This window comes from Tenebrio molitor, chromosome 2 (assembly GCF_963966145.1).
Source record: "Tenebrio molitor chromosome 2, icTenMoli1.1, whole genome shotgun sequence".
Lineage (NCBI taxonomy): Eukaryota > Metazoa > Arthropoda > Insecta > Coleoptera > Tenebrionidae > Tenebrio > Tenebrio molitor.
The window spans coordinates 32913732-32939516 of NC_091047.1; the positions used below are offsets into that span (position 1 = coordinate 32913732).

Genomic DNA, 25785 nt, shown 5'->3' on the forward strand with positions numbered 1-25785 from the left:
TGCTTGTGTGTGGATTTTCAGTTACCTAATCAACAACGGCATTTTGAAAGTTAATATTTTTGGGGAGTGCATCCCTTACTCGTGGCAATTCTTTAACACTGCCAGTATCTTCAAACAGCTTTACAATTCATCTGATATTCATTTCGGAAAATTTATCATTTTCTTGGCGGGCTTGAAGAATTCTTGCTGCGGCTCGATAGCACCTGTGACACTCTCCATACGTAAAAATAATATTAATTTTCTCTTGCTGTGAGAACAACATCTTGTATAAAAGATTATTTCAAAGATTTCACAAACTTTTTTAATTTGACGTTGTCAAATAATAAATTAATTATGTTTTTTTTTTTGTAAATCAGTAAGCCGTGAAGTACTTTTTTACGTAAATACACACTGGTGAATGAAGTCTGGAAATTGTCTTTATTTAACATTAATTTATTGGTCAATAATAAGCACTAGGATGATTATTAGGCAGAAAATCTACACAGAAACATTTGATATGCATGTTAATAGCTATTAAGACAACAAGGGTTTTATAGACGATTTAAAAATCGAGATCGTAGTTTAAATCAGAGCGACCGCAGGGAGCGAGGATTTAATAGATCGAGATTTTTAAACTATAAAACACGCGTTGTCTTCAAGATTTTTTCTAACACTAACATCTTATCAGAAATTTTAATAAATTAAAAAATTATTCGAGGGGCGTCACAATACACAAAATGCGGAGGTTGCCGTGGGTACTATGGTAATAATATCAACAAATTTGGAAAAAAACTATTTTCATCGTTGAAATGTGCCAAAACGTTCCAGAAGAAATAAGAAAAAATGGGCAATTTGTTACCAATGAAGTCTAAAAGTGCATACGAAAAGGTGTATGTTTCGTTTCAAGGCCGGAACAATAAAAAAAAGCATCACGGAGGTAACGGAAGATGTCATTTTGGCTTTTCTTCATATGGGGTAAGCGTGTAGAACTTCATTAAAAGTTAATTCACACTACGGCAAGAATCATTTGAAGAAAATGTAAAGATTGCCATTTTCGATGGCCGGGCACTTGCATTGGATGAAACAGCAGAAGTTAAAGAAGAAGATGTTATGAACAAGAGCACGAAGCTAATATGGCAATTCCAATTCAATAATTGTACTTTTCACTTTTGTGATAATTACTGTAAAAATGATAAATAAAATGTTACTTGAATGATGTGTGTGAGCGTATTTTATGACTCTATAAGATACGTTGCTATTGACGACGTGTCTTATAGAGGAAAGCGTATTTTATGGGAAACATAAGGTGTGAGCTCAAATGCACCATGGAAACAGTATAAGATATTAGTGTTAGAAAAAAGTTATAATGTTAGAAAATGCTGAAAATATTTTTTTTTCATTAATTTTTTTCTTGAATATTCATCTTCTGTCCAGATCCTTGTTAATTTTTGTAGTGCCTATGTAAAGAGGGCAATGCAGCCTTTATTAAGACTAAATATCATTGAGCAGTCATTTAAAATAACGAAGATATTCAAATATAAAGTTTAAGCAGACGCACCCTGTATAGGTCTTTGTGGACGAGCTCTACAGTTTAATAAATAGGGCGAGTTCACAAAGCCTAATTACATACATAGAAAGCTTTATGTTCGTTGTGAAGTTAAGTTTATTTTAGATACAAAATTAATAGATTCTAAAAATTACGTTAATTCCGAAGTGTTCTGTTTTTGTTGCTGCTGTTACGAAGTTATTTATTATTATTTATTTGAAAACTAACAGCGTTTATATTTGAAATACGAGATGAAATCGTCTTTATTTCTGGTTGTAATAATGAGCAAAGTGAAATTGCAGCAAAACCCAAAGAATTTTTACTGCAAAATTTTCTATTCTATTCTTTTCTGATTTAAATAAAATTATGAAATTTCGCTATTTTGACGTTTATTTGAAGTAATACCCAAAACTGACAAGCGGCCGTTTTACTCTCATGACATGAATTATAATATAATCGATCATAAACTTGTTTTTCCACCACTAGTCTCAGAAGGCTTCATTATTGACTCTCGAACCCACCCCAGAAGTAGAATCTCTCCCAAAGTTAATAATAATTTTCATTATTAACCTAGGTGAATAATGAACAGCCGTCACCTAGCAACGAAAGATTTTCGTTGATTTCATTGGTTAACGTAGACGATTTTCATAGCAACCGTTGAAAAATGAGAACTCGGATCGTCGCATCGGACAAAATAATTTGATTAATAATTAATATTCGAAAGGGTTTTAACGTATCTAGTAGTGGAAAAAATAGTATATAAACCACGGTGAAGAAGTCCCTTATAGCCTTCGCGCCTTAGAACCCTCGGCATGCCTCGGGCTCTAATCTTGGCGCTCTGGCTATAATCATGAACTTCTTCACCTTGGTGTATAATATACTATTACTTTTTTTCGTATCCCACCTCCACTCGGCGGCACGGCAATTTTGCCGGAGTACATACACTATTACGGATATTACTATCAAGTAATAGCGCAGTGCTTATCAACATAATTACCGGCGTCTCGACTCCGCATTTTGACTTTGTTGTGTATTATGTTCTGTGTCAATCTTAAGGAACTTCCTCACGATGTGACATGAGTATAATAATATACCTTTTTGAATTTCAACTACCAGTGTGTTATCTAAATCCAGAATTTTTAAATTTTTAAAAAGAGATTGCGGTACTATTCCCGTTGCTGAAATTACAAGTGGTAAAATCGAAATTTTTTCTAAACACCAAAGATTTTTCATAGCAACGGAGAGCTCTAAATATTTATTAATTTTTGTGTTATATGTCTGTGATATATTATGTGAATTTGGAACAACTATATCTAAAAGATATGCTTGCTTTTGTTGTTTATTTAAAATTATAATGTCTGGTCTGTTATGCTTAATATGAATGTCAGTTAAAATTGTTCTATCAAAATATAACTTGTAACTGTCATTTTCCAAACAACTTTCTGGTGTATAACTATAATGTGGTTGTGTATTCTTTAATAAATTGAATTTAACAGCTAAATTCATGTGTATAATTTTAGCGAATATATCGTGACGTTTTTTATATTCGCTTTGAGCCAAAACGGTGCAAGAAGAAATGATGTGTTCAATTGTTTCCCCTTCAGTTCCGCAAATCCTACATTTATCAATTATCGATTGTAAACCGCATATGTGTTTTTTATAATTTCTTGTATTTATAACACGATTTTGTATTGCAAATATAAAACCCTCCGTCTCAGGGTGAATATTTGATTTCTTAAGCCATGCATGAGAGGCCTGAATATTAACTTCTGGTTGTTCCAATTCTTTAAAGTATCTCCCATGTAAAGACTTCTGTTTTATATTTGCTATAGTGTCAAGTATATTTGGCTTAACAATATCTGAAATTATATTATCACTTAAATTTAAAGGTGTGTAGTCTTTATCGGCTGAAACCAAAGCATTAAAAAAGGTGTTATCACGAGCTCTATTGAGGAAATAATTTTTTAGTGAAGCAATTTGATTTTTTAGCAGTATTTCTAGATTTGAAAAACCCCTACCACCGTTTTCGCGTGGTAAATTAAATCTTTCAATAGCAGATTTAGGATGGTGTTTACTAAATTTGGTAAAAAGAACTCTAGTTTTAATGTTTATGTTCTGTAAATTAGTTTTGGACCATTTTATAACACCGAAAGAATAGGTCAGTAATGGAACAGCATATGTATTAACTGCTTTAATTAAATTATTACCGTTTAATTTTGATTTTAAAATAGATTTAATTCTTAAATAAAATTGCTTTTCTAAATTTTCTTTTATAATTGAGTGTTGAATATGATTTGATTGATTAATACCTAAATATTTATAAAATTCTCCTTTATTTAAATTTTTAATGATTTCTCCTTCTTGAGTTATATATTCTAAATGTTCGTAATGACCGCGACATATTGATTGCATTTTACACTTATCAATACCAAAACTCATCCCAATATCATTTGAGAAATTTTCAGTTATTGTTAGTAAAGATAAAATGTGATTCTTTTTTGATGCATAAAGTTTTATGTCATCCATATAAAGAAGGTGATTTAATTTGGATAGTGTGGTATTATTAAGTCTAATATTGAAACCATATCCAGTGCTATTTAATAGATTTGTCAAAGGATTAATGGCTAGACAAAACCATAAAGGACTTAAAGAATCTCCTTGATAAATTCCCCGTTTAATTTGAATAGGCTCGGATTTTAATTTAGTATTGTTTATTGATAAATTTAAAGTAGTTCTCCAAAATGTCATAACATGAGATAAAAAGTTAATCAAATCCAAATTAATTTTATAAATTTTAAGAATTTTAATTAACCATGAATGTGGTACTGAATCATAGGCTTTTTTGTAGTCTATGAATGCGGTATAAATACTTCTATTTTTTTTCTAGCTTGTTCCATTATTACCGTATCTATTATGAGTTGTTCTTTAGAATCAAAACACTCTTTAACACAACCTTTTTGTTCTTCATTAAGTATATTTAATTTTTGACAATGGTCGTAAATTATTACTTTAATGCAAGATGTCATAATTTTATAAATTGTAGGTAGACATGTGATTGGCCTATATTTTGATGGATTTTTGTATCGGAATCTTTTGGTTTCAAATATGTTATACCATGGGCCAAAAACTCTGGAAATTTGTTAGGTTCCCTAATAAATCCGTTAAAGTGATCAAGTAAGCATTTATGAATACAAGTAAATTTTTTTAACCAAAAGTTATGAATTTGGTCACCTCCAGGGGATTTCCAATTATGTGAACTATTAATATTTTTAACTAAAATTTCAAGGCTAATTTGAATATGATGTCGATTATTACTATCTGGTATATCATTTTCTAAATGAGGAATCCATTCTGCCTGATTATTAAATTGAACTTCATTTGACCAGAATTCTTTAATTTCGTTTATATTTGGTGTACCATTATTAGTTTGAGTTTTATTATCTGTTAAATTTTTGTAAAACAACTTCTCATTATTTCTAAATAGTTTGTTTTCAAATTTCCGTTGTTTATTATTTTTATATCTTTTTAGTCGTTTAGAATAAATATTTAACTTCTGTAATAAAGTGTCTTTGATTTCTATTAATGTTTTATTATATTCATTATATTATTATTATTCAAAGAACCCAACAGAAGAATTCCAATTATAGGGTTCTGTTAAAAATTAATGACATCAAGAGAATGAGAAGTATCTGTATAGCCTGAATGCTCTAGATTGACATCAGTTGCATATGCAAATGTATCAAATACTGCTGAAATTTCTCGATTTGACGCAGTTCAAGGTACAAGAAAATAGGTCCAATTGGCAATGCAGGTCATTTGCCAATCTGCACATGTTGCACAATGGTGAAAATTTGCCTACGTCTGTTCTATGAGCTGGCAGATAAAAGAGTCTATAATGCCGCGATATCGTGCCTCGAGATCCAGCATTAAATGCTAACTGGGATAAGATTTCCGAACAGTCTAATATATTATGCAGGAGTTTGAAAGCAAATATTGCTAACGCTTTTTTGCAAGAAGTAGCAAAGCTGACACAGTCAAAACGATTTAGAAGATATGTCTGCGCAATACCAATGGGAGGATATTCACCAACATCCCGAAGATAAAGGTATTTTAGAAATTTTCGTATGATCTGCTCTAGTTTAGCTGCTTGAATATTATGATGCGGCTGCCATATGCTGCAAGCATAGTGAAGTTTACTTCTTACAAATGCATTAAAAAGCATTGTGAGAGTACGACTGCTTTGGAAATCCCGCGAGTTTCGAATCAAAAACCCAGCTGCTTCATAGAATCAGACACCACATGATCAATATGGCTTGTAAACGATAACTTACGGTCAAAAATTACACCAAGATCCTTTACTGTTTCTGGCCTGTTCAAGAGATTCAAACTTAAAGTGTAATCGAATCTGATATTTTCCTTTTTCAAAGAAAAAGACATCACTTGACATTTGTTGATGTTGAGACTGAGCTTGTTTCTTGTACACCAGTTCATTATTTCGTCCAAGTTTGCCTGTAGCGTAACACAGTCAGACCATTCGCTAATTTGTTTCAACAACTTGGCATCATCGGCAAACAAGAAAAAAGGTACAGTTAGTTTGTCACCAATATCATTAATAAAAACCAGAAACAGCAAAGGACCCAAAACAGAGCCCTGTGGTACACCCGAAGTGACATCTATAGACCCTGAGTCATACCCATAACAATGGACGTACTGCTTTCTACCTTGCAGGTAGGAACAGAAAAACTTCACCAACATAGGAGAAGCACCGACAAACTGAAGCTTTTGGATTAAAATGTTATGATCCAGGGAGTCAAATGCCTTTATAAAGTCAAGATATACTACATCAGTTTGGAAACCCTTATCGATAGAGTCAGATATGAGTTGTGTAGCGCAGAAAAGATATATTTTAAACAATGTATTCGGTTGTTATTTAAAATGGATTGAATACAATTATTTAGATGATTAGAATTTATACCCTTTAAATATTGAGTTATTCTACCTAAATCTCGTCTGATATTATAAAACATAAAAATAATATAGACACCTTTGACACCGTTTGAGGTTATGTCTCGGTGCATGTGAATCATGAGCAATTTAACTTGGAAAATAATAAATAGAAAGACTTTGCGGCGTCTCTGTAAGTACAGTGGCGGTCATTAATTTGGAAACACCAAGATTTTTCTACTGTAAATTGTTTGTCACTTTGACAACGTTATTGACATATCAATTTCGGCTGCGACAGTCTGTTGAATGCGCTCAATGATGACATGGGTGACATGAGCTCATGACATAACGCTTGCACTATCGAATATTAGAAATATCCGGTAAACTAGATTAAGCCGGTGTTTCCAAATTACGCCACTGTACATTATTGTAATACATATTTGAATTCGCACTTTTCTATGGGAACTAAATCCTTAAATTCAACTTGACGGCTGAAAATTTCCCTAAGACCACTCACCAAGATAAAGAATAGAGTATAGTTTTAACAAAGGCAAGGTCTGTGCTTTCCCTCTTGTCAAAAATCAGGCAATGCAGACATCGATGTAAAAAAATATTTTGTGAAAATTGTATCAACCCTCCCCAGTCTCCCGTATTGTTTAACAAATGTATCGTATAGGTAAATAATAAAAAGAAAAAAGAACTATTGAAAACAATTCAAAAGTAAATAGAATAATTTTGTTTAAACATTAACGAGACATTCGTCATCAAAATTTTCATTTACTGTTTTCACTGCACACACTCGTATTTACAAAATAAATTAGTTCTTGAAACTTCTAGACGATACTACGGATCTTTACCTACGGCCAGACCTATTTGCAATCACAAAAAAAGTAAGAATATTATGAGTCACTTCTCAAATCTAGTCATCGCTAAACTAACAATCGGAACCTACATAGAAAATTGAGAAGCCACGAAAACACAGTCTCAATGAAACATCCACCATGGTTTCCAGATTTGTCCCCACAAAAAACCTTTGGAACCAACTTATACAAGAGCATACATGAATAGCATTGTGAACAGTTTAGCTGCTATTGATTTACAAGGCGCTGTAAATGAAATTATACCAACGAAAAATTTTAAAGCTTAATAAATAATAATAAATTTCATAATACGTATGTACCATCAAAACATTTTTTGGTAATTATGATCTTTTTAAAATACCTCTAGCTAATTTCTATTAAAAACTAAAATAGTTATTTATGCGACAAGTGAGTAAAGTAATACTTTTTTTACGAGAAGGAAAATTTGCCGCTCGAGCGAAGCGAGTCGTCGCGCGTACTTTAAGGGCTTCCTTATAAACTTGTAGCATAACATACTATTTTCACAACTTTTTTGAAAGTTTAGGACATTGAATTGTAATCTATCCGATAGTTTAAAAAATCTTCCAACTCATTATTATTATTATCTACCAAATATGAGTAGAGCTTATAAAGCTATATTACTCAGAGATAAATAAAATTGATATTACCAGCCGAAATGATCATCCAAGCCATTCTTGAATATACAGGGTGTCTCAGCTAAGATTTTCGAGCCTAATAACTCAGTTATTTTCCAGCGGATTTTTGTGAAATTTAAAATGCAAATATTTTAGACGGTGAAGAATAAAATCCCATTAATGCAATCACCCAAGTCGTAATTTTTACATGCATTGTTAAAATGTTGAATCAATTAAATTTACATAAAAAATTGATCGTCAATAAAAAATGCTGTATGGAAAAACTCGTCCTTGAAAGACGTCTGGTTTGCAAGAAAAAAGCAAAAAACTGTGTTAAACGTGGCTGCAAATGCAAAAACGTAGACGGGTATGAACCAAACGCGCAATTTTGCAGAATTTTGGTCATCCCTTTTCGCAGAAGCGCATGTGACATATTTGACGTTTATCTTGCTAACCTTACAAACACTTACAAACACTTACAAAGTTAAAGACAACATTTGGACGCAATTTATTACACTGGATGCTTTAATTCTTCCATAAAGGACTAAAACACGATCGGGATATTTTAGCAAGGTAATTTAGTTCACGTACGCTTCATGTGTCTTCAAATAAATTGACGACTCTCTTAACCTTACATTTTGTAAAGCCTACATTTGGATACTGTTCCACGAGAAAATGAACTGTGTCATTGAAGTTCTTACGACACTCTCCATAGGCAATTTTTTTTCCTTTTTCAATAATATTGAAATTTCTGCCGCTGTAGTCTATTTTTACAGTATTTTCAATAAATTTTCACAATTTGACATTTATAATAAAGCGCGCTCAATTTTGACAGACTTTAAAGGGTGTACAAAATGTTGATTGGCAATTAATCATCAATTGTTTCAAAAGGTAACTGCAAATACCTTCAAATTTTACATTAAATTTTTAACGACAAAATCTAATCTTATCGTTGAATCAGACAAGTGATTTACTTAATTGTGTAAGAGAATTTTAAAAACGCAACAGAAAAATTACCTCTTCCACCCCAAACATGTGGCTCATAAATTATGTTCTGAAAGGTCCTTGACTCGGGGGTGATTTTTAAGAGTTCCACAGGCGAGACAGGGGCAGTGTCGCTTGGCAGCTGCGACCGACGGGCTGTCCAAGGTACGAGTACGAGAGTGACGGCAGGTGAATGATTGTGGCCCGGGAGTGGTGTAGTGAATTAGGCTAGTGATAGCCGGTAATAGAGATACAGTTACCAGGTGTGTCGGTAACTGGGTGATAGCAGGTTGGGCAACCTGGGCTATAGACCAGTACCTCAATGCGTAAAACCTCGAGCAGATACCATGGTATGATTCCTGAGCACCTGGCACACGGCTAGGCCGTTGACCGGGCGCGTCTCATTGGGACGGCCTGTGGTGGCAACCAAATGCACCGATCATACGTTGCGGATTGTAAGGTTATGAGGTCATCCCGGTCCCCAGGTACTGAGGGGGCAGTGTAACGTATGGAAGGGAGCTATCGCGCTCTCACGCTGGCATTGGCGGCCTTCTTCTGTGGAGGCTGCGGGCGGGCTGTGCACCCCAAACTGCACACGGGGCTATTACAGGTGCTACTAGAACATCCAACGCAATCCCGGAACGTAGCGCTCTGAAGACGACGCCCGTGGTTGGAGCCCCTCATCATGATAGAAGCTAGGGGGAGGAATCCCCCGGGTGAGTCACTGTATGACCTTGATTCGCGACAGATGTGTCAGGTGTTTATCATTTACATGTTTGTACCGTCCCATTGAGCAAACCCGAGTCCGGACCTGTGCTTTACCGTTTGAATGACTGAATGAGGTGGAGGTGAGTCCGATTGTAGATTATCGTATGACTGTAGCTGAGATTGTCTAATTTAATGTGTACCGATGAGTCTGATCGATTAATTATCAAATATTGAGGGATAACGCCCTTGGGCAAAAACCAAGTCTTACAATTGTTTGTGTAGACCCCATTTTTTAATGTTTAACAATCTAATAATAATCGCGCATAATTTTCGATAAAGGAAACATGTGTTAAAATTACATTTTTTAACTTGAGGTAATTTTATTATTACTAATTGAACCTTCACGGTCTAAAATATCTGCATTTTAAATTTCATAAAAATCCGTTGGCAAATAACCGAGATATTAGGCTCGAAAGTCTTAGCTGAGACAACCTGTATTTACACTTTCAGACTCAATAAGTTGTATAGGAAGCATATTCCAGTGGTTAACAACGCGCACAGATAAGAAATTTTGCCTAACAGTCGCTCTATATTGTGCAGTGGTCAAAGTTAGCCCATGTCCTGAAGCCTGTCGTCACGTCGTAGTTCAAAAAAAGTGACATCACCGCCTAGCTTTAGGACTTTAAAAGTGTAAATTAGGTCACCTCTTAGTCTACGATTAGACAAGGAAATTAGATTCATTGTTCTTGATCTACCGCTACAGCTAGGTCGTCGGTATCCAAAACACCATCTCGTGAACCTAGCTGAACCCTCTCATAAACCACCAGATCCTGTAATCTGTCAGGGAACCAGACCGGATGCGCAAACTCGAGGATTGGTCTGTCAAAAATCTTGAACAACTTGGACATCAACGGTAGATTTGATTTGGTGAAACACTGATGCAGAATGTACATACGCGAGTTGGCCTTCCTGACTTGCTTCGAGATGTGATTAGCCCACGTCAAATTCCCACTTACAACTACACCCAAATCATTGTGTTCCAGCACGGCAAGTAGACGTACACCGTTAATGTTATAGGACCTACCAGTATTTTTTTGCCAATATGAAGCACCACACATTTATTCTTGTTTAAAGGTAAACCCCAACTTTTACTCCAAGACAAGACCTTGTTCAAATCCTCTTGCAACGTAAATGAATTATCCGTATCGTTATATAGGTGTCCCGAAAATGGCGCACTCACTACTTACTACCTGATCGAGGATGTTCAAATGTACATGAAAAAAATGAGGGACGGAGCCGAGTCGAAGACCCGGCCTAGTAACTTACCCGACATCAATTTAAACCAATCTGAATTGACCCGAGATACCTACCTTGTCCGTGTTAACCCACATAAGTCGTCTTCTAATTCTCGCAAATAGTAAATATCATTTCCAACATAAAAAAATGTCAAATTTCCATGTCACCTCAGTATTTTTTCGAGCAACCCCCACCCTCTTCCACCCCTCGTAGTCGGATTGACACCAAACTATTCGGTGGTCACTATTACAGAGTTATTTCCAATGGCAAGATCCGAGATTTTTTTGTTAAAAGTTTCAGCAGTTATCGCCGTCGACCTATGAAGACGTAAATTACTTCATAAGTCCGCCATATTGGAAAAATCCGCAAATGGTAAACATCGTTTCCGACATAAAAACACATGCCCTTTCAAACGGTAAAGTCAAATTTCCATGTTCCCTTATAATTTTTTCGAGCAACCCCCACCCTCTTCCACCCCTCGTAGTCGGATTGACACCAAACTCTATTCGGTGGTCACTACTACAGAGTTATTTCCAATGGCACGATCCGAGATTTTTTTGTTAAAAGTTTCAGCAGTTATCGCCGTCGACCTATGAAGACGTAAATTACTTCATAAGTCCGCCATATTGGAAAAATCCGCAAATGGTAAACATCATTTCCGACATAAAAACACATGCCCTTTCAAACGGTAAAGTCAAATTTCCATGTTCCCTTATAATTTTTTCGACCTACCCCCACCCTCTTCCACCCCCCGGGGTCCGATTGACACCAAAAGCTTTTCAACTCGAGAGACCACGGGTAAGTTTGTGTTGGTCAAATTTGAAAGCAATCGGTCAAAGCGTTTTTGAGTAATCGTGGGAGAACGAAAAGCGGGACAGACAGACGCACAGACAGACGCACGGACAGACATCATTCTAAAAACTTCATAAACGTGTTCAGAGGACCTCAAAACGTTAAGATCTGATGAAATTAGCAATTCGAAATTTTGGACCGATCACAATAACTTACCTACCTTTGGTCGGGTAAGTTAAAAATATGGAAAAAAATTTTCAGACAAAAAAATCAATTATTGCAAAAATGATAGTACAATGTAAACAAAGATATACTCGTACATCATTACCTTGCGGTGTTGCCTTAGTGGATTTTAGATAATTTTTCCTAAACTTCTAAATTCTCTATTATGCAGGATCGGATATTGGTAGTGAGTGATCTTGTACTTTGTGATAATATATACGATTAGAGGTAGTTTTCATGACAATTTAATACATTTATTTCGAAATAATTGACCTGTTAAGTGCCACTTTCAAAGACCGCCAAATCACCAAATAAGTCCAATAGAATTTGTTTAACCTTTTTCTCACGTTTACGGTAATCTCTTCTACACCGTAGTGCATCGGAAGTGCGCCATTTTCGGGACAACCTGTATAATTTAATGTCATCAGCGAACATCGCACAACGTAAAAGAAATAAACCAGGAATATCAGCAGTATATAACAGGAACAACTTGGGACCCAATACAGAACCTTGAGGAACCTCACTCAAAACGTCAAAGAAGTCACTAAGTACTCCATTAACTTTAACGGCAAATGTACGGTCGGAAAGAAAATGTGCGATCCACGCAAGGAGTCCACTAATACCCTGCATCTGCAATTTGGCAATCAATAAGTTTATTTGGACTTTATCGAAAGCCTTGGCAAAATCCAAGAAAACCATATCAACACTCTTACCCAAATCAACAAAGGAAGACCAATCGTTCAGACAAGACAACAAATTTGTTTCAACAGATTTTCCTTTCGTGAAACCACATTGCTCCTTCGGTATAATTGCAAACTCTGAGGTAAAACTGTCAAGCTTATCAACTACACTCACCGGCACAAAAAACGACTCATTATGATTTCTTTAATAAATGATCTTGAAATTGTATTTGTGCTTATTTTTCTTTATTATAGTTAAATTGGGATATTTTCAATGATCGGGTGTGCTATGGTCACTATGGCAACCGAATTGTTTTGTTTAAATAAATTATTAGAAAATTTGCGTTTTTCCACGTTGTGTTTTTGTCGGTTGATTTACGTGTTAAAAGATTTAATGTGACAATACGAGATACTAATTCAAAATGCTGTTTAAATTTTGGCAATTTTTTATAACATAATTTTTTTTCTGGAAAATTACTTTTAATTTTTTAAATTTAATTTTTTCATTAAAATTTTATTTGCTGTGTTTAATGTTTTGTTTGTCGGATATTCTTTGACAAAGAATAAATTAAATAACACTTATCAATACAACATGATATCAAAAAAAATTTCTAAGACAATGAATTACTTAATTATATTAATAAAATTCAAAGTGAATCGGTCAGTGTATTATGGACTCCATGATTTTGACCACCGAGGAAGTCAAGCTTATGGGTCTCTAATTGTTCACCTCCAATCTATTACCGCTTTTGTGAATGGGAGTAATGTACGCAGTTCTCCAGTCGCAATGTAACGTAAACAAGTGAAACGACTGTTCCATTAGAAGACTCAGCGGAAAAGACAATGGATGACTACAGTTTCTCAGAATAGAAGGTGAGATATTGTCAGGACCAGGGCAAGACGTTGTTCCAAAAATGGTTTGAATATTTTCATCGGAACAAAAGTTAACAGGGGATATAAGTTTTACCATACAATTCCCTATGGCAACAGTTAAAAAAAACGCACTGTATAATTAGATACTTAATAAAAAAAATAAACCACCGGCGGAAAAATTGTTAAAAGTGACCTCTACAATTTTATTTCGTTTAATTTTCGACAAATTAGCATTCATCGACCACTAATTTTTATAATTAATCTTTCACCTTGACTTGTAAATGCGATGAGTTCGATCGGAACTTTTTAATATGTATTGACAATCCAACTCGAAAATTTTTAACCAAGCAAATTGCAGCATTTTTCAAATTTGGACCAATCAAATTGATTTATAGTGAAAAAACACCGAGCAGAGTGAAAAAACAACTAGTGGTTTTTCAGCGAAAAAATTTATGTCAAAATGAAACGTCAAATTTATTGGGTCAACTCGATAAAAATTTTCTCGGTGGATTGTCAAGTCGAATACAATAAGTGGTCTAATTTTTTCCGACAAAATTTGTCATTTAAGACATGAGTAGCTTTTGCAACGAAAATTACACGAGTCGACGAAGGAGACGAAGGAGACGAGTGTAATTTTCGTTGCAAAAGCTACTCATGTCTTAAATGACAAATTTTGTCGGAAAAAATTAGACCACTTATTGTATTATATATGAAAAAATACCGAGCAGTGTTTTTTCGCAGTGAAAAAACAACGGGTAGATTTTTTCCGCGAAAAAATTTATGTCAAAATGAAACGTCAAATGTATTAGGTCAAAATGAAATGTCAAATTTATATTAAATTAATATTAAATCGATAGACACGTGTAACAAACAAGGTCCTAAATATATGATTAGTATTACATTCAACAGTATTCTTTACTATAATAATTGCTGGTACAAATGGTTGCGTACATGCGTCAACTCAATAAAAATTTTCTCGGTGGATTGTCAAGTCGAATACAATTCGTGGTCTAAATTTTTCTGCAAAATTTGTCATTTAAGACATTCGTAGCTCTTGCTTTTGGAAACCAAAACCCATCGGAATATGATTGGTTGAAACAACTATGAATGAAATAGTCATCATAAAACAGTGAATAAGTTATTTACACTACGAGAGAGGAAGGTAAAGCTTTTGTTCACGCGAATTGCATGTTCGTCCACGACGCGCGTGAGCGAATGAGAATGAACGAAAGTGAAACCTTCACTCACTGGTAACCATGGATAGACTTACGTTTTAGGGAGGTGTCGAACAAAAAAATATTAAAGCATCCAAGGAAAATTTTACAAAAATTCGTAACCAAGTGACCAGCGCAAGCGGGCAAATTGAATGTCTGATCGTTTTGTAGTAAGTATGAATTAGGTTGTAGAAAAAATAGTGTTTGTACTTGGTGCGCAAGATGATTGTTTTGTTGGCGCATTCGAATAAATTTGAAGCCTCGACCTGACGATCTCGACCAAAAACTCATTTCATGCGCACTTAATACAAACATAACTATTTCTAGTTTGAAAAACTAACATACAGGGTTATTTGCGTAAGATGACGAGCCTGACCAGGTAAAAATGCAACATAAAACATAGACAGCTTTTCTATGACAGAAAAATACCTCTCTCAGCAAAATATGATTTAATAACAATAATAAGCAATAAAAATCACAAAAGTAATGGGTAAGTAGGATCATATCGGTTCTGTAATCTTTCGAAAACCTTTTCAAATACTAAATATGAACAAAAAATGCAATGACAGATAAACCTTTGAAATTAATAGAATACCCACTTGGATTCCTGATTTAATTTTTAAATACCAAAACACAAAACACAAAACACAACACAAACAAAACACAAAACACAACCCAATTCCATTAAAATAAAAGTCATTAGATAATTATTAAATATTTAAAAAAATAAATTAATGAAGCCAAAGTAGAAAAATCAGCATGAACCCGTTCCTTTAGAGCACTTCTCGCTACGACAATAATCTGTCTTGTGCAACTCGTATAACAATATACCAGGTGTAGAATGGATTTTGGTACATTGGCACTTTACGTGTAAAAGTAAAAATCCTCGGATACTGGCTCCCCTAATTATTTTAGAACAAAGTAATAGTTATAGTTACAAAAGTTATAGAGTTTTAAAAATGGTTCCCAATTCAATTTTTTTTTCAACATCTTCCGGAAGTACATAATAATGGATAAAAGAATTAAAGAATTTGTCAAAATAGCAAGAGCTGTGAAGTGTAACCGAGGTGACAACACTGACAACTAAAGATGACAATATATGATATTTGACATGTCAAACCTGGAAAAGAGTGCATTCTTTGAGGAATCAGCAAACTCGTTACGTTTGTCAAAAAATGAACTTTATTGTTGTCGGGAGTCAGGGCTATTACTATTTTATCGATAGATTTTTAATATTTAATTTTTCTTCTCTAACAGAACCAGAAGGTGTTAGAAAATAATTAGAAAAGAATTTAGGTACAATTCTTTTTACTCTACATTTTTTGTATTTAAGGTTTTGTTGGAAAATAATAATTAGGGGAGCCAATATCGGAAGATTTTGACTATTACACGTAAAGTGCCTATGTACCAAAACCCATTCTACACCCGGTATGTATTATTGCGGGCAAAAAAATTTGGACAACAAATTTCTGTCAGTTTTGAAAAATTCGATGTAGTTCAAGCTTTATTGTCTTTTTTTTTAACACTATTTTAGCTGACAGTTTAAAAATGTATTTTATACTTCTATTTTCCTTTTCCAAATGCCCTCTTCTTTTGATAAAAGTAGATTTTGATTGGGACTTTGCATTAAATGCACTACGTGCTTACTTACAATCATTCCCTACAACCTACAATATTTAATGACAACGTCAATCAATTCAAAGTAGGGTTAGAATCAGATAAGGGTTATTTCACATTAAAAGTCAAGACAATGACGTTGATGTCCCACTTTTTTTGCTCGCAATAGTACCTACATACTATTGGGTGATTCAAAATGATTGTGGCTAAGTATGGCAACTATGTACGAAAATTTATGTAGCAACTCTGTGGGTAGGATAGAGTTGACATTTCTTTGACAGTTCATAGTCGCGCAATTTTGAAAATTGTGCAATGGTATAAAAAAAATCAAATGCATGCCTATGAAACGTCATACAAATGTCAACTCTACCTCACCCACACAGTTGCCACATAAATTTTCGTATAGTCGTTTTCAATGACATCCGTGCTGTCAGTACGACAGTATGTTGGCATCACTTGCTGTTTAGTAGTTTTGAATTTCGTAATTTGGCAATTTACCTTGCCGCGGCAAATTGACAAATTAAAATTATTAACTATTATTTCCGACAAATCAAAGAAAACATGTGTAGTCTGATTCGGATTCCGAGGATGACTTAGTTTAACTGTGTTTTACACAATGTTGAAGATTGAGTTCTTGTTTGTTGCTGATGTTTCACGAAATATGTATGTATAAATTTTCTTTTACTATTGCGATCAATAAATTTTGGACACTAATGTTATTGTGCTGTCATACATTCTAAAACGACCTTTATGTATTAATAACCTTAATTTTTATTGTTGTGTTAATTTTGAAAATGTGAATGTCAGATTTACCGACAAAACATTCAAGAAGCTTTAAAAATCAGACAAATGCAATAGAATGAGGTTCTCATTATTAATAACAAATAGAAAATAAATAAATAAACTTAATAGTTTGTCATCGCTCATATTGACAAATTGGAGATAAATTTGACAATTTCATCATTCATGTGTGACAATTTCAATAAAGCATGACTTAGAGTATTTTTTTTTTTATATGACAGAAAAATAATGTCCAAAATTTAATTATCGCAATAGTAGGTACCATAACCGCAATTTCTTGTTTGGCATTTTTTTAACTCGAATTTGCTGATACTGGTTATGAATTTGTGTGTACAACCTGTACCAACATATTAAAAATGTCACTGACAGCACGGATGTCATTGAAAACAACTATACATAGTTGCTATATTTATCCACAATCATTTTGAATCACCCAATAACGGGTGTTTTTTAAAATTTGGCGTCGAAGTAGGCGTTGAACACTCCTTTGTGAACGCACTATACAGGTTACGGATCAGGGATCAGCTGTTTGAATCTTACGCTTTTACACGAGCGGTGCGCTCTCAATCGACTCTCCAACGCCTACTTCGACGCCAAATTTAAAAAAACACCCTTTATATTATACAAGGTTATTCTAAATGATTGTAGTCGAAGTAGGCCATGTCCTATTACATTTTTGCCGCTTTCATGTGAACTATCAGTTTTGTCGCTGTCACTGTCATTTTTTAGGTGAAAAGTGCGGTGACGAGATTTTTATTTATTTTTGTTAAATTAACCATTGAATTCTGAAATATTGAGTTGTTTTGCAATCAATTTTAAAAATATGTATTGAGTTGTCACTTATTCACATCATTTTGATGTTTTTTTATGTGGAGCGGCAACCATAAATTTTACATTCAGTTTTCACGCCTACTTCGACTACAATCATTTAGAATAACCCTGTATTAGCTACTATCAACTAGCAAAAAAAACTGGTACAGTATGTTACTACAGACACTTCCAAAACTCACATTTTTTATTGAGTTTTAGAAGTGTCTAAAGCAACACCATGTATGTACTATTCCGGACACGGAATCTTGGCCACAACTGACATTTAACTGACAAATATGTGTGAACTGGCCTTTAATGAATATAACCCAACTTTTGACTCGATTATTATTATGCCATTTCCCTGCTTTTTTGATGTCACAGGAAAAACTTCAAAGTGATTTTTAATAATTGTCACTTCTTAATGACACTAAGGATTGGTTTACATCATTTTTTTTAGAAATGTCTAAAAAATGTTGGCCAAGATTCCGTGTCCGGAATAGTACTAGTTTTTTTTTTTGCTAGTCGATAGTACAGTTAGGGACACCGAATTTCGGGCATCATTTTTCTGTCACTTCAAAAAATTGCAATGTAAATCACTCTTTATTGTCAACGTGACATTCAAAAGTCAAATTTTGAAATTTATTTTCTGTTCACGTCAATCGCATGTCAATCAAAATCGTCGCAAACGGTAAAATTGAGGTTAATAATGTAAAGCCTATTTTACATTTTTTGACAGTATATTGACAGTGATGCCCGAAATTCCGTGTCTCGAACTGTACCTATAGCACCGCGTGCAGCCGTTAACCTACGAAATGTGAATGGCGCTGGAAATATGTATTAAAGAATCAACGTTTTAATGCCAAATTCTTGACAGTTTTGTTGTTGAAAGTTTGATTCCATTTAATAAAGCGCCAACATATAAAATTTTCCTTATAAAATTTTCCACCGGATAATTCACGAAAACAATCAATTAGTTATGAACCTATAGACAACATTAGTTATTTATATTACCATCACACAACTGGGCAAGGACCGGAATATAAACACTTTGTTTAAACCAAAATCAAATATTCACAGCAGGAAAAAGTTATAATATAGGTGGCGACGATATTTTCAAATGTAAAACAAATGCAATAGCCGATCGGATGGAGATTTTTCGGAATTATTTTGCGTCACATTAACACAATTATTCGACGTGATGATTATTAGGTATCTATTGAAAAATGAAGTGGCGCAAGAACCGATCTACGCTCGGAAACTTATATACACAAAATTGAATAAACAAACGAGCCATTATTCGTGTAAACTCCAGCTGATAGCTCTAAACAATAAACAAACATTTTATCTCTACGTTTTGCAAGAACCAAATTAGCACGACTCTTTGATTTGGGAACCTCAACAGCCCCGTAAATGTCACTCGTGACAATTGGATCAATCTCCGACACCGAATTTTCTCCCGATGTATATGTAGAGACTAGAGATATCGCTCCGATTGCTGAATAAACACTACAAGATAAAACAGGCTCAGATAATAATTGACTGTAACGATGTGCAACAGCGTTCTTTGCCGATGCAATTGGCCTTTTCAGTGTTTAGAACACGATTTTCAAAACGCCACCTCGACAACGAACTGCGTTTAAAGGGCTCCGGGTGCTAAAAATAAACAGTAACAGACCTGGTGATGAATAGGATCATTGCACAAAAACATAATAGCACTGCGATTACGGAAAAAATGTTTGTCAGTTCGGCCGCGGACACGAGTAAGGTAGTCATTGTCACCATGTCGTCGTGCACAGTCCCACAAAATTACAACATACCGACCGCACTCAACACATGACAGCGAAAGACAGACTGTTTTCAGGTTTCACGTAATTCCAATTTTATTTTGCATTGCCACTTGACAAGAAACGTCACTTTTGACATTCACTACAAGTCTGTTCGTTCGGTTCGTTTCTGAAACGTTTTACGTGCCACGGACCTAGTTTTTTTCGACGAAAACATCACAGACGCTGTATTTTCATCACAGTTTTCATATTTCGTTTAAAATTTTGTTTTCCTAGGTCAGCTATAGTAGCTCAACAGTTTTAAAAATACGGTAAGAACACAAACGAACAGAGTTCTATACTGGTGCCCTCTGGGAGAGTATCGGTCGTGAGATTTTTGACAGTTACGTCGGTAAAACAGATCGCTGCGCTGTCACATGGGGCTTTGTTTATTATTGTCATCAGCTGTTTCTCACCAAAACTGTTTTAAGTAACCCGAAAATGATCTTTAATTATTGTGAAGCTTACTAATTTCAGTTGAATCAATATTTTAACAATGAAAATGACCTAACTGAACTAATTCAAGGGTTATAAATTACACTCATTGCTGTTAACAAATTATCTTTAGGTTATGACATATTTAATCCAAATCTAAACTTCATTCAGCAAATATCAAAATGTCGAGTATTCATAAATAAAAAGCTGAAGGCGAAAGAGTAATTCACAAAACCAGAAAAAAGGTAAATTCATGCTCTCCATCTAATCAAATACCTATTTCTAGTGCAGTGTGAACTGTTGAGTTAGGCAATCATTTATACTGCAGAAAATATCAAAACAAATATTTGATTTGATGTACAGTCACGAGCAATAAATTTTGGTCGTCAAGGTCATTCTTTGCCGCATTTGAAAATGCTCCATCGTAAAAGAGTCGTAAATGTCATAACCTATCATCATGTTGTATGACATTAATTGTCATTTTGTTCTCATTTTTTTGACACTTTGTTGACATGGGCATAATCATGCAGGGAAATTTTTAAAATTTGTGACAATCTAACCAAATTTTCAAATGACATTGTCGACCAAAATTTATTGCTCGCGACAGTACTTATGTCCATGCCCACCAATCAAAATCGTCATTTGATAAACCTATGCGATTTTACAGCAGTAATATTTCGATAATGCTTGTTCTGCTCAATAATATGAAAATTGCGTTCAAACAATTATAGTAACATGTAAGCAAAGGCCGTAATTTTTTTGAATAGCATTAATTCTTAATTTCATTGTCAATTGCATAAAATAATCTACTCAAATACCCTTCTAGCTTTTTTTATTCCTGCAGTGGCTCAAATCGTGCACATTTGACAATAAAAATCCTCAAACGCTGCGCAGTATCAAGTTTTTAATCCTTGTCGTATTAGGTATGCAAATAAATTATCGTCAATTAATCGATAAATTGAATGGTGTTATGGTACTTATTGCTGCAGATTATTGATCATAATTGTAAAACCCTGTCATGTATTAAAGTTTAATTTTGCATTTTTATAAAACAACTTAACATTTAAAATATTAAAATCTAACAAGATTTAATTAATTAGGTATTGCTTTCAAGGTTGTAATTTTTGCGTGCCTGAGGCGATAATTTAAATAGAGTAGACTAAATAGATAAAATTCCCAAAAATATTAGCATTACTGGTTCAACATTCACAACAATTAAGACATTTTTCAGCAGCTCTTTGTTTTAGAATTCTCTGAAGAAGCAATACTTACTTTGAAAAGAAACACCTTTCTGACCAACGGTCAACGATGTATTCATTTTGTCGGGCTGCAGAACAGCCATTGGTAATTTCTTGGGCCGATTGAAAATTTCAACATCTGCGTTAAATTTTATTGTTAACCTTAGATGTTTATTTGTTTTTGTTTGAGGTCAATTACAATTTTTACATTAAAAATTAAGTTAAATTTTTTAAGTAAAATTTGTCATTTTCTCAAAAAAAATTGTTATGTAAGGTATAATTTTTTTTCATTGATTGTTTAGCTAGTATGAAGGCGTACCAGAAAAATAAGAAAAAAAAGGGGGCTGTCATTTAAAAAAAAATTATTGATGACGTCATTATTAGGAGATGACAAGCAACATAAATAAAGTACTGAACAATATGCACTTTTTAAAAACAAAGCTGACCTGTTCGTGGATTTTTCTCAGAAATTAATACGTACAATTTTATCGAATTTATTCCGAATGTATGAATGACGAATGGAAAACAACACACAGTAGTTTTTTTAAGCTAGAACTGAAGTTTTATTAAGAAATTCTGGACGTCTACCTGCGTGGAAGGTAGACTAGAAAACTATGAGCATCCCAGAGCCGCATCGAGCAAGACTTAGGTCCGCCTCCGCTAACGGCCCTAACTAACCGTGGCCTCCACAGAAATTTACTAGACAACCGACGACTTCCTGAATGTCACCTAACTCCCATAGTGGCGCATCTACAATATTCTAACATGGACCCCGAAATCTAACGACACATTGAAAACGGATTTTTAATACAACAAAGAAAAATTACAACATCACAAATACAGGGTTATCCTAAATGATTGTAGTCGAAGTAGGCGTGAAAACTGAATGTAAAATTTATGGTTGCCGCTCGACATAAAAAAACATCAAAATGATGTGAATAAGTGAGTACACACCGTTCACACACGGGAGTTAAATTGGGTGCAAAACAACTCAATATTTTTAAAATTGATTGCAAAACAACTCAATATTTCTGGATTCAATCGTTAATTTAACAGAAATAAATAAAAACCTCGTCACCGCACTTTTCACCAAAAAATGACAGTGACAGCGACAAAACTGACAGTTCACATGAAAGCGGCAAAAATGTAATAACATGGGCATGGCCTACTTCGACTACAATCATTTAGAATAACCCTGTATAAGTAGCAACCTAAGAAACGAATACGATAATCGTTGGCTGGACTGAACTAAAAATGGTGGCAAAAATGGGCGGACGTGCGTCAGATGACAGCTACTAATTTGCGAAATTAATTGATTGCCTGAAAAATAAACCTCCCGGGAGAAACTTGTAAAATAGGACAAGTTTTTAGTTGCTTCGATTTAAAAATCGCCCGTGCGCGAGGTTACATTTAGTTATTTGTGTTCAATTTTTGTGATTAAATAGTTGCTTCCCAAAATTTGCTAGTGCGCAAGGGGTCTAAGGAGTCTGATTCGCAAACGGGCACAAATATCTAGACGGAACGGTAGTGAGATGGATTCACCGTTCAAATCACCGGTTTTAAAATATGGATCGCTCGCAACAGTCGCAACACTCCAGGTTCTTTCAGAAGAAAAAACCAAACAGAACTAGCTAACTAGAGGTTGTATTTGTACGAAGTACACACCATATATTGGATGATTCAAAATGATTGTGGCCAAGAATGACAACTATGTACGAAAATTTATGTGGCAACTGTGTGGGTAGGGTAGACTTGATATTTTTTTGACAGTTCATAGTCGCGCAATTTTGAAAACTGTCAAATCAGTGTGTAATGATATCAAAACAATCAAATGCACGCTTATGAAATGTCATACAAATGACAACTCTACCTCATCCACACAGTTGTCACATAAATTTTCGTACATAGTTGCCATACTTGGCCACCATCATTTTGAATCATCCAATAGTTGCGCAGTAAATCAACGTTGGTTCGCTCGTGTCCCACTCTGCTAAATCAATCAGCTGTTCGTACATTCAGTGGCGTCCTGTTTTTCAGTTGTGGTGGTAGCCAAGTTTAATTTGTGTTGTGTTGTATCAGTTGTATGTATTGAAGAATGTGTTGTAATAAACGATAAAAAATTGTATTTCTTAATAGAAACCTGCACTCTAGAACATTGTTCTCTGTAATTCTCTGTATTCTCTGTAATAAATAAACCTAGGTTTATTGTGTTGTCTATGTCGTACCTTCACATTTGGCGCACTCTTGTGGCGGTACCGGGAATTTAAATGTTAAACTGTCACTACAGTAGTAATGAAAATAAATAAAATAATAGTTATTTAATAAACTAGTTTGTTAATGAAGGCGATTAATAATCGAAACTGTTTAAAGCACGAACGAGTGTAGCGAGTGAGTGCCTTTAATAATTGAGATTATTAATTGCCCATTAACAAACGGGTTGATTACAACATTTTTTTGTTATCCGCAAACTTTTTTTTTGTGAGAAAATTTCAAATCAAAGCCAAATCAAAACCAATTTCATCTTTTTCGATAAAGATGAGACCTAATAAAATACCTTCATCCTTTTTTTTTTCCTCAGAGTAGGCCATTTTTAAATTTTTCAACACCTTTTATTCACTTTTCCACAAAGAGTGTCAGAAGACGTCAACTCCATTTACATTCAATTTTACGTAAAAATCACGGTTGCTAAGAAAACCTAGTTACCTACCTTTGAAAAATATGGCATGCGAATTATAACGAAAAAGGTCGGCTTTTGAAAAAATGAATTCGTAATTGTGCAGTTATGGAGCTATAGAATAGAGAAAGCCCTACTGCACTACCTGCTGCAGTATTGGTATGTAAGTGCAAACAATGCAATTTCGAGATTGTTTATGCATCAAAATATCATCAAAACGTCAAAATCGCAAAAATCGTTGATTAATGAAAAATAGTGTATTCATGAGGTCCATTAATATATTATATTTTAGTCAAAATAATTTATTAATATTGAAATTAACAAGCGATCAATGGAAAAATTCATAAATATAAATCATAAATTCATAATACATTCTAAAATCTAGCAAGCACCGTCCACAAGCCAACAGATGACGCATTTTTCAAGAACCAAAAATTTAATAGGGACTGTGCGTTCTAATCTACGACAATCTACATAAAGTTGACTCAAGTTACAAAAAACCAGTTATATGGAAAATATTCAATTCAAACCATGATTTTCTGGTCCCTTTGTGCCTTTATTTGGTTCAAAAATATTGAAAAAATGCTGTTGCAAATGACAAGTGGTTTTTTGCAATCTGAGTCTACTTTCTATAAAGTTGACTCAAGTTGCAAAAAATCACTTTGCATTTGCAACAGCACTTTTATGGCATTAGACATTTGAAATTACTTTAAAACTGTACTTATATGGAAAATGTTCAATCAATTTTGTGCCTTTATTTGGTTCAAAAATTTGAAAAAAATGCTGTTGCAAATAACAAGTGGTTTTTTGCAACTTGAGTCAACTATATTATACAAATTAGTCAGTTCTACCAACCTTTTTTAGACACATCTATGTTAGACACCATAGATAAAATAAAACATATAGGGGCCAACTTCCAGAAGCGAAATTAAGTTAATCGTAATCAAATGTCACTAATGCCAGATTAACTGAACACGTGATCACATTAAAGTTATTTTAATCGTGGAAATATCAGATGCCGTGCGAAGAGACAAATAAACCAAAATGTCTGTTGATGCCATTCAGGATTCAGGATATGTTACTAGTTACTAGATATTTCCCTTTTTGACCGGTGAAAAATTAACCTAATTCATACGTGTCTGTTCTAGATCGATAATGGGGATCTTTTTTACCGACTCGTCATTCATGAGGCGACCACTCATTTGAAATTGGCGGGAACTTCAAACCGGATGAAAATTCTGTACTAATAGCGGCCGTTCCTGACACATAAACTGGCATAAATCAAACTTTAACTGTACCCAATCCAGATTTTGTAAGATAACACCGCAAATATAGAGATAGATATGTTGTAATTGTGATAATAAATAAATATTGAAATGAAATGACTTTTACTTTTACGGCCGTCGTCAAGGCAACGGCTGCGAAATTCAATTTCGCGACTTGCTCTAGGCATGCGAAGTGCTCATTTCGCGTACGGTTGCACACAATAGTTACTTGTATATCAAGGATGCGAAATCGTACTTTGACGAACTGAGAGAAAAATTGTCGTCAAGGCCGCTTTGCGGCGGAGACAAGACAATCTCGAGGTCGTCAAAGGATTTCGTAGCCAAGATGTACACAACATTTTGTGTGCAACCCGAAAATTTGTAATTAT

General features: G+C 34.2%; 1 protein-coding gene and 2 long non-coding RNA genes across 3 annotated transcripts in view; 2 read left to right on the plus strand and 1 right to left on the minus strand.

The window, feature by feature from the left end:
- Positions 1-19878, minus strand: part of LOC138122983 (cell growth regulator with RING finger domain protein 1-like) — an 88104-nt gene extending 68226 nt beyond the window's left edge. Inside the window, exon 1 of the mRNA XM_069037437.1 lies at positions 19637-19878. Within this exon, the coding sequence (XP_068893538.1) occupies positions 19637-19743 (107 nt within the window). The 5' untranslated portion in view covers positions 19744-19878. The remainder of the gene's footprint in view (positions 1-19636) is intronic.
- On the plus strand, positions 9952-13172 carry LOC138122991 (uncharacterized). Its single transcript, XR_011156675.1, has 2 exons — positions 9952-10790; positions 12342-13172. It is a non-coding gene; the product is annotated as an uncharacterized lncRNA (long non-coding RNA).
- LOC138122992 (uncharacterized) lies at positions 16790-25513 on the plus strand. The gene is made up of 2 exons (XR_011156676.1): positions 16790-17013; positions 25280-25513. It is a non-coding gene; the product is annotated as an uncharacterized lncRNA (long non-coding RNA).
- Positions 25514-25785: the final 272 nt, after the last annotated feature.